At 47.0% G+C, this 10,000-nt stretch overlaps 2 protein-coding genes across 2 annotated transcripts in view; one reads left to right on the top strand and one right to left on the bottom strand.

Moving 5' to 3' along the window:
• EAH_00030450 (ATP synthase gama chain, putative) overlaps positions 1-1,265 on the bottom strand; it is a gene marked incomplete at both ends in the record, with an annotated part of 2,241 nt that extends 976 nt beyond the window's left edge. The window contains 5 exons of the mRNA XM_013396152.1: positions 201-280; positions 481-547; positions 741-820; positions 1,007-1,073; positions 1,191-1,265. Of these exons, the coding sequence (XP_013251606.1) occupies positions 201-280; positions 481-547; positions 741-820; positions 1,007-1,073; positions 1,191-1,265 (369 nt within the window). The remainder of the gene's footprint in view (positions 1-200; positions 281-480; positions 548-740; positions 821-1,006; positions 1,074-1,190) is intronic.
• Positions 1,266-5,567: 4,302 nt separating this feature from the next.
• The window catches only part of EAH_00030440 (hypothetical protein, conserved), a gene marked incomplete at both ends in the record, with an annotated part of 5,045 nt that continues 612 nt past the window's right edge, over positions 5,568-10,000 (top strand). Inside the window, 3 exons of the mRNA XM_013396151.1 lie at positions 5,568-6,705; positions 6,952-7,474; positions 7,837-9,927. Of these exons, the coding sequence (XP_013251605.1) occupies positions 5,568-6,705; positions 6,952-7,474; positions 7,837-9,927 (3,752 nt within the window). The remainder of the gene's footprint in view (positions 6,706-6,951; positions 7,475-7,836; positions 9,928-10,000) is intronic.

Here is a 10,000-nt window from a genome sequence, read left to right as displayed (position 1 = left end):
CTGAGCAGCAGCAGCAACTCAGCAGCAGCAGGAGGAGTAGTCTGTAATACCTGCAGCAGTCTATCTGCGAGTACAGAAGCAAAAGCAAAGTTGCAGGGGGTGCGTGCTGTCTCTGTATAAACCCTTGAAAATCTGTCGGCCAGCACTCTTTGAAGAGCAGACCTCATTTTGTCTCCGACTGCAGCAATAGCTGCACGTACACCTGAAGCCTCTGCTTCTGCTACTGCAGCGCGAGTGCAGCGAGATACAGATGAATGAATGCCCCCGCATAAACCCTTGTCTGCAACACATTAACCCTAAACCCTAAACCCTAAACCCTAAACCCTAAACCCTAAACAGGAAGCGCGAAGCAGGCATATAAGAACCACAACTTCCCTAGGGATATAAAAGCTTGGCAGTAAAGCGCAGCCTATGTTAGTTTAAACCCTAAACCCTAAACCCTAAACCCTAAACCCTAAACCCTAAACCCTAAAGAGGCACCTGAAGATAGAACAAGCATTGTAAGGTCAGTCTTGGGTTCAGGGATAGTTATGCGAGAGACAACGCGCTGCAGAGACAGCAGAAAAAAGAAGAAAATATCAAAGAGTGTTTAGTCTTCAATCCAATAAGGGCTTAGGGTTTAGGGTTTAGGGTTTAGGGTTTAGGGTTTAGGGTTTAGTTACCCTTGAAAATCTGTCGGCCAGCACTCTTTGAAGAGCAGACCTCATTTTGTCTCCGACTGCAGCAATAGCTGCACGTACACCTGAAGCCTCTGCTTCTGCTACTGCAGCGCGAGTGCAGCGAGATACAGATGAATGAATGCCCCCGCATAAACCCTTGTCTGCAACACATTAACCCTAAACCCTAAACCCTAAACCCTAAACAGGAAGCGCGAAGCAGGCATATAAGAACCACAACTTCCCTAGGGATATAAAAGCTTGGCAGTAAAGCGCAGCCTATGTTAGTTTAAACCCTAAACCCTAAACCCTAAACCCTAAACCCTAAACCCTAAACCCTAAAGAGGCACCTGAAGATAGAACAAGCATTGTAAGGTCAGTCTTGGGTTCAGGGATAGTTATGCGAGAGACAACGCGCTGCAGAGACAGCAGAAAAAAGAAGAAAATATCAAAGAGTGTTTAGTCTTCAATCCAATAAGGGCTTAGGGTTTAGGGTTTAGGGTTTAGGGTTTAGGGTTTAGGGTTTAGTTTTACCTGCATTGGTAGGGCAAAAGGCATTCCGTTTTCAAGTCTTCTCTGATCTGAACGTAGCTTAGAAGCTGCAACCATCTTCATAGCTTTAGTAATCTGTGCATACACCCCAAATAAGAGCGGAGATGGTCGGAAAAAGATACAAAGGATGAACAATAAACAGCACCAATGCATGCATTCAGGTGTATATACACCTCAACTAACACTTGCCTTTTGAATAGACTTCACAGACTTCATACGCGCAGCCACTATCTTCAGATCTCCAGCGCCAAACCCTCGCCTCTGTTGCACAGAGGGCCCCCAGCACCTGGGGCCCCCTAAAGAAACAGGAATATAGGGGCCCCCCATCTGCTGCTGCTGCTGCTGCTGCAGCTGCAGTTGTAAGGGGGCCCTCACCCCTAGGAAGCAAGGGGGGCCCCCTATGAACGCAGCACGAGACGCTGCTGCAGATACACCGAGGCATCTCTGCAAAGGAAGAGCCATCATAGAAGATACGCAGAAGATATGTAGGGGGAGATGAGTGTATACAGCTGAGGTGTACAGACACCTCAATACACACACACACACAGGTATATATTTGATGAAAATCAATGAAATAAATTGTTTTATTCTTTTCAATAGTATATGAAAAATATACTTAGCGATATATAAAGAAGAAAACAAACCTTCAGGTGCCTGTACACCTCAGATAATAAGAAGAAGCACAAAGAAAGCTGCAGAGTACAGAGGCATAAGGGAGAGGTGTTCGTCTTATTTAGCCTGATATTGCTGTTAATAATTAATTAATTTATTTTATTTCTATTTTATTTCCTTTAATATACCTCATTTAATCTCGAAAAAATGCTGCTGCTTCAACCCTTCGCTGCAGCCACCGCAGCCCCAATAACCCGTGCATGCAAGCAGACAAGCCGGGTGTAAATATATTTATTTTATCAATTTTAGAGTTTTAATTGTTATTTCTTTTATTGTTTTTATACTCTTTTTATCTTCTTATAAGCCCTAAAGAAGAAGCAATTGTCTATCCCTTCCTTCATCCCTGCATAAAAATCTCTCTAAACATTTTATGATCTACTCAACTGCTTATCAATCTATGCTGCAGATGCATGCATAGTGGGGCTGCATGCAGCAAACATACCTCTTTAATCCCTTTGCTGCTCTTTACCTTCAACACTCAACCGCAGGCCCCAAAGAACACACAGAGTAATTCAATACACCTCTCAAAGACAACGCTAGCTAGCTAGCTAGCTAGCTGGGCTCATATATATGGTGTATATATATATATACAGATATATGCAGATATATATATATATATACATATATATTTATATTGATCCCCAGCTAGCTAGCTACCGTTCTCTATCATGTGTATACGCATTTATACTTGAATGCAAACAAAGAGTTGAGAGGTCTAAGAAAGCAAAAAATTAATTCTCTAACTGTCTCCTGCATGCAGCATACAGCACCGTTACTTTTTACAGGCGAGCGTCTAGCAGCAACAGCAACAGCTGAATATTAAACAGCTGAATATTATACATATATATATATATATATATATACATGCATATATACAGCAACTATATATATATATATATATATGTATATACGTGTATATGTATGTACAGATATTCGTATACTCCGCCCTTATTATCTTAAATCTTTTCATCTGTTGCAAGTCGCATATATATATATATATATATATAAATATATGAGAGGCTAATAAACAAATATAATAATCAATTATAGTATAGCTTACTATAATTGATTATTATATTTGATTATTATATTTAATTATCATATTTGATTATTATATTTGCTTATTATATTTGTTTATTATATTTAATTATTATATTTGATTATTATTAGGGGTTCTTGAAGAAGTTGTGTGCTGTTATTATTATTATTATTTATTATTATTATTATTTACACTTCTCGGTGTCTCTGTACATCCTTGAAAAATAATAATAAAAAAAGAGTAGAGTTACAAAAAGCAAAGATATTAAAGTCTTCTTCATTAAAATATTAATAAATTATATTTATTAAAAGACTAAAGGAGACACTTAGAGTTTAAGTGTATTGCTTCACTGATGTTAAAGGAAATATAAAATATACAAATAAATAAATAAATAAATAAATAAATAAATAAATATTAATATATATATGCATGTATAAATATATATATTATATATATTGATTGAATAACTTCTGTCTCCTCAGAGTGCATGCAAACAAATAATGTTGTTACATATATAAATTGTTATATAAACCTCTCTTTTAACAGAAGAAGAGTTCTTTTATTGTTAATACACCTATTAGCTTACTTTTGCATCGGAGACACTTATATAAGAGGAGACATCTATTTAAGAGGAGACAGACGTCTATTTAAGAAGAGACATTTATGTAAGAGGAGACACCTCTGTAAGAGCAGACAAACACCTATATACGAGGAGACAGACGCCTATACAAGAGGAGACACCTGCATAAAAGGAGACACCTATATAAAAGGAGACACATATATAAAAGGAGACACATATATAAGAGGAGACAAACACCTATATAAGAGGAGACAAACACCTATATAAGAGGAGTTAGACATCTATATAAGGAGACAGACGCCTAGACAAGAGCGTTTAAAAGCATCAGTTGTATTAATTAGTTTGCTGCAGAAAGGAGACAGCTTCTTTGTTCGAGAGTCTCTGCATGCTTCATTGCTAGCAGCCACCTAAGGAGGAGAAAGTTTCTAGAAGCCTTCATGGAGGCCCTAAGATTTAAATAAATAAATTATAACTGACTTCTTAAGAGGTAATAAACACAAAAAATTAAGAGGAGACATCAGCAGCCCCCTCTGTACACTCTATCAAACAAGCTATATCTTTGCAGAGCTCTCTGAAGCCTTCAGACGCTTATTATATCTTCACTTCAACAACAAACAATGCTTGTTATAACAGAAAAATATTATATCTTAACTGCTATAACAAAGACTGTTTAATTAAATAGGGGTCTAAGCATTATGCATTATTATAATCTCTCATTGGAGGGCTGCCCTTAGAAGAGAGCAGTCTATATATATAAATATAAATATAAATGCATATATATATATAGAGAGAGAGAGAGATAAACAGGCAGAGAGAGAGACAGACAGAGACAGATAAACAGAGAGAGACAGAGAGAAGAATCAAAGTAAAATTGTTTACAGAGGGGTAAGGTTATGTCCCCTACAGTAAGGAGACAGACTTCTTTCTTCATATGAAGGAGGCTGAAGGTCTCCTTCTCTGTGGGGTTTAAGTTTAGAGTGTAGCTACACTCTATTCATTAGAACAGCTACTGTCTCTTCTGCTGTCTCCTAAAGTACTGTATACAGCATAGCAGCAGCCTAACAGCAGCAGCCTGCTGCTTCTGATAGGCTGCTGCTGCTGCTGACAGGCTGCTGCTGCTGCTGCTGTTGCTGCAGCAAAGAGGAGACAGTTTATTATTATTAGGGGTTGGGGGCTTCGTTCTTTGAAGGAAGGCTGTGAAGCAAACACAGATAGTAATTATTATTAAAGGTATTAATTGCATGCACGAATAACAACAACACAACAACAACAACAACAACAATAATATATATATATATATATATATATAGAGAGAGAGAGAGAGAGATCTGCGGTGTACATGCACATGCTGCAGTAGTTTACTGCTAGCAGCCTCTGTTCGACTACTTCTACTCTAAAAAGAAGTTTAAAAAAATTTATTTATTTTTATTTATATTAAAATAAAAAATTATAATATTTATTATTATTCTTTGTTTATTTCGCTAGGTGTATATACACCACAGCCACACCTCGCAGCAACATGCAGTCTAACTCTGATTAAATAAAACAAGCTGAGGAACAGCAAATAAAATTAAAATAAATTAATTATAATATTAATTTAAATGTTTAATTCAAATGAATTAATAGTAAGAAGCAACAAAACAGAAAAAAAACAAACAATAATAATAAATAATAAAAATATTAATCACCACAACCCCACTCCTTGCATGCATTGATACAGAGGGGCATAGATGTTGTAGGCGTTAAAGGATATGTAGCAGTCTCCTTTAAGGGTTTAATTTAGGGTTTAGGGTTTAGGGTTTGCGAGGGTTTAGGGTTTAGGGTTAGGGTTTAGGGTTTGCAGGGGCCTTACATAAAGGGCCCCTTGGCTGCAGGGCTGCCCCTAGAGAGAAATAAACATTTGCTTATTCTGCTTCTCTTGATTGTTTTTAAAAGGTAAAATGAATAAAAAGGAGACAGCTGGCGTCTGCAGACTCTTGAGCTGTCACTACACCTGGAGATGCCTCCTACTCTTTGCTGCCTTCACGGTTTAGGGTTTAGGGTTTAGGGTTTAGGGTTTAGCTCCCCCATGAGCTGGAGGTTGATACGCCTATCTACAGGCGAAGTCTTTGCTGTGCCTCCGCTTCCTTTTGTCTCCTTCTCTCCCTCCTCTTCTTCGGGTGTCTCCTCTACCCTCACCAACTGTCTCCTTTCTTCTTCATCTAATCAGGGGGCCCCCCCTGAGGGCCCTCTCTCTTCTTCTGTGGGGCCCCCTTCAGCCAGGCATCCCCTGGGGGCCCCCCTTCCCTTTAGCGCTGCCTGTGCTGCTGCAGATGGGGAGGGTGGAGGGGCCCCCAGGGGGCCCCCGCAATCTCAGGGGCCCCCGGGGGGCCCACTGACGTCTGAGGGGCCCCCTGGGGGCCCCCTGCACTCTGGGGGCCCCCCTCCTCGGGGCTACCTGCACTCTGGGGGGCCCCCTTCTGGGGGCCCCCAGCAGTCTGGGGGGCCCCCTGGGGGCCCCTGGGGGCCCCCTGAATCTGCAGCGTTTGCTGTTGGGCGTGCAGTTGACTGTGGGGTGCGGCTAAAGGCTTCAACCTGCAGCAGACAGCATTTGTTTTTAAGGGTGCTGCCTCCTCCATTAAGAGACACTTTGCTGCTGCCTCAGACCCTGCAGCAAACAGAAGGAGCTCAGCCTAATAATGAAGGGGGGCCCCCAGGGGAGGGGCCCCCTATGGGGGCCCCTGAGGGTACTGGGGGGCCCTTCTATTTCCCTGCTAGGAGGACAGGACGCTTTTTCGTGCGTAATGTCTCCTTGAATGATACTTTAATTAATGGTGTCTCCTTTAATGCAGTGCTGCAGCAGCAGCGGCAACAGCAGCAGCAGCAGCAGCAGCAAAAGCAGCAGCAAGAGCAGCAGCGAGAAGATGAGGGGGAACAGCAGCAGCAGCAGCAGCAGCAGCAAGCGGCGTGGCTGCTGCGTGCAGGTTATGTTGAGGTGTATAATGGAGATGTGCTGCAGCCAGCAGGAGACCCTTCTTTGTCTCTTCTTGTTGCTTTCTGCCCAACTGTCTTCTGTTTAAACAGCAACCCTGACGCCGAGCAACAGCAGCAGCAACAGCAGCAGCAACAGCAGCAGCAACAGCAGCAGCAACAGCAGCAGCAACAGCAGCAGCAAGAAGGGGGAGGAGGGAGGCTCCTGCAGTGCGTTAGGGCCTTCCATGATGCCGGTGAGTTTATTGCTGCACCCCACACTGCGACACCAGCAGCAGCAGCAACAGCAGCAGCAGCAGCAGCAATTGCTGCGGTTCTTGCCGTTCTTGCTGCTTCTGCAGCAGCAGCTGCTGCTGCTGGTTCTCTTACGGGAAATTTTCTGTTAGCCTGCTTGTCGCGCTGTTTATCGATCGCCCTTCATGCACGACTCTTTGCTGTTGCTGCTGCTGCTGCTGCTGCTGCTGCTGCTGCTGCTGCTGCAGGTTTGTATGTGCTGGCCCCACAGTTTCACCCGCATTGCTGCGGTCTCCTGGTGTCTCCTTCTCAGCCCCTTTCTGTGGCGCTGCTGCGGTGTCTCCTCGCTAACAAACCGCTGCTGCAGCTGTCTTCTGTCTTGCAAGCTCTGCATACAGCACACTCTCAAAGCACCAGCAGCAGCAGCAGCAGAGGGGTGTACTTAGCAGCAAAGATAAGCCCAGCTGCAGCAGAACACATGCGGTGTCTCCTCACGAACTCTGCACTTAAAAATAAAAAAGGAGACACTACCGACGCCCTGTGCGTGCTGCAGGAAGCAGCTACAGACTGGAGGCTGCTGCTGCAGCACTTAGCTGCTGCTGCTGATGCTGCTGATGCTGCTGCTGCTGCTGCTGGACGTGAGAGTGCCATCAGCAGCAGGGGAGAAACTCCGCAGCAAGGGCAGTTACTGCCGCAGCAGCAACAGGAGCAGCAACAGCAACAGCAGCAACAGCAGCAACAGCAGCAGCAACAGCAGCAGGCACTTCAGCGGTTCGCACCTTCGGGTGTCTCTTCTTCGTCTCCTTTGTCTCTTTACATTCGCAGTCCTGCTGCAGTAAGGAGACATAATTTGTTCTGCTGCTGTCTGGCTCTCACCCTGTGTGCTGCTGCACACAAGAGACTCAGTCAGCTATTCACGTACGTTTGCTGCTGCAGCTGTTGCTGCTGTTGCTGCTGCTGTTGTTCTCGTCGCTGCTGTTGTTGGTGTGGCTAGTGCTGCTGTCGTTGTTGTTGCTGCTGCTGCCGCTTTTGAATCTGCTGCTGCTGCTATGGCACGATCTGCAGTATACGGTAGGCTCAGGTTTCTGCTGCTGCTGCTGCTGCTGCTGCTGCTGCTGCTGCTGCTGCTGCAGGGCTGGGGGAGGCCATGCGCTATGCCTGCCTGAAATCGATGAGCGGTTTGCTGCAGCAGCACGCGAAGCTCTCGACGTTGCGTCTCTCCCCGCCATTGAAGCAGCAGCAGCAACAACAACAACAGCAGCAGCAGCAACAACAACAGCAGCAGCAGCAGCAACAGCAGCAGCAGCTCTACGCCCCTTTCTGTCAAGGTCTTCCAAGGGGAAGCCCCTCTGCACGAATTGCTGCCTCTTCGTGGGGCCTCCAGAGAATCTGCTGCAGCGCAAGCAGACGGAGGCCCTGTTGCTGCTGCTGCAGCTTCTAATTGCAGCGATCGAGCAGCAACAGCAGCAGCAAGAGCAGCAGCACGAAGAGCAGCAGCAGCAGGAGCAGCTACAGCAGCAAGAACAGCAGCAACAAGAGCAGCAGCAACAGCAGCAGCAACAGCAACAGGGCATCAGGATAGGAGACGTGCAGCTGCTGCTGGTGCGGGAGCGGCAGGCTGTTGTCTCTGTTCTCAGTGGCTGTCTGTACACCCCACAAGGTCTCCTCGCAGAGACAGACCAGCAGGTGCAGCAAGTGCTGCAGCAGGCACGCAGCAACTACCTACAACAACGGCAGCAGCAGCAGCAGCAAATGCACCAGCAGCACCAGCAGCACCAGCAGCACCAGCAGCAACAAGAACAGCAGCAACAGCAGCAGCAGAGAGGGGGCTTAGTGGCGTTGTCTGCGGGCCTTTCTTCTGCATGCGACGCCTTCAGCCCAACCAACAACTTTTTTGCTGCAGCAGCAGCAGCGGGAACACCAGCAGCAGCAGCAGCAGCAGAAGCAGCAGCAACAGTAGCGGAAACACCAGCAACACCAGCAGCAGCAGGACCAGCGGGAACATCAGCAGCAGCAGCAAATGCCCCAGCAGCAGCAGCAGCAGCAGCAGATATACCTGGAGGTGCGCAGACACCCGACGTGGGGTTTGTTGGCCTCCATGAGTCCCCTGTAAAGGGAGAGGCCCCCAGCAGCAGATGGTGCAGCAAAAGCTCTCTAGGGGGGGGGCCCCCTGCTCTGGACCCGAAGGGGGCCCCTGCCTATACACCCCAATTAGGCAGCCAAGCAGCAGCAACAGCAGCAGCAGCAGTAGCAGCAACAGCAGCAGCAGCAACAGCAACAGAAGGGGGGACCCAAAAGAAGGTCTCTGCTGCTGCACGCTTCGCTCTTCTCAAGAATGCAATTGAAACGGCTTCGCAGCCTATACACTGCAGCAGCGGCAGCACTTTTAACACACAGCACCCAGATGCTGCTGCTGCTGCTGCTGCACCACCTGCTGCTGCTGCCGCCCCGCATGCTGCGCTGCAGCAGCAGCAAAGGCAAGAGGGGCAAGTGCTTGAGGACCAACACGCATCGCAGCAGCAGCAGCTGCAGCAGGAGATACAGGCAATGCAAAGCCCGCAGCAGCAGATACAAATGCAGCAGCAAATGCAGCAGGTGCAGCGGCAGCAGCAGCAGCAGCAGCAGCAACAGCAGCAAATGCAGCGTGGGACGCCCTCGACCGGAGGACCGTTCCACGGGTCAGCAGCAGCAGAAGCAGCAGCAGCAGCAGGCTGGCGCAGGAAGCCTGAGCAGCAGCAGCAGCACAAGCCGCACGAGGCCCTCGAGTTGAGCTCTGCTCAAGCAGACGTTGCGAAGATAGAAAACTGTATTAGAGCAAGTTGGGTCCCTCTTCATTTGCAGAAGAGAGACAGAAAGAGATTTAAGAAAGATATCATGCAGCTGTCAGCGAGGAGGGGCCCCCATACTGCTGCTGCTGCTGCTGCTGCTGCTGCTGCACTTGAGGCAATTGCTGCTGCTGCTGGGGGGCCCCTCAGGACCCATGAGGAGACAGGCTTTAGAAGAGACAGCAGCTGCAGCTCTTCTCTGCGCATGCAAAGAGAGGCAGCAGAACAACACAAGCAAGCAGCTGCAGGAGACACGTCAGCGCACTGTCTATACGGGGGCCCCTCAGGGGGGCCCCCAGCCCCTGAAGCGACGGGCGGAGGCTTCTTACTTGCAGATGCAGCTGCTGCTGCACCGAAGCAGCAGCAGCTGCAGCTGCAGCAGCAAGACGATGATTTGCTGTTTATGCCGGGAGAAGATGAAAATACAGACAGCTCGCAGCAGGCCTCACCAGCAGCAGCAGCAGCAGCAGCA

Source organism: Eimeria acervulina, genomic scaffold, assembly GCF_000499425.1.
Source record: "Eimeria acervulina Houghton genomic scaffold, Eah_scaff280, whole genome shotgun sequence".
NCBI lineage: Eukaryota > Apicomplexa > Conoidasida > Eucoccidiorida > Eimeriidae > Eimeria > Eimeria acervulina.
Note: the sequence above shows the minus strand (reverse complement) of the source record. Positions and strands in the feature narration are given on the sequence as shown.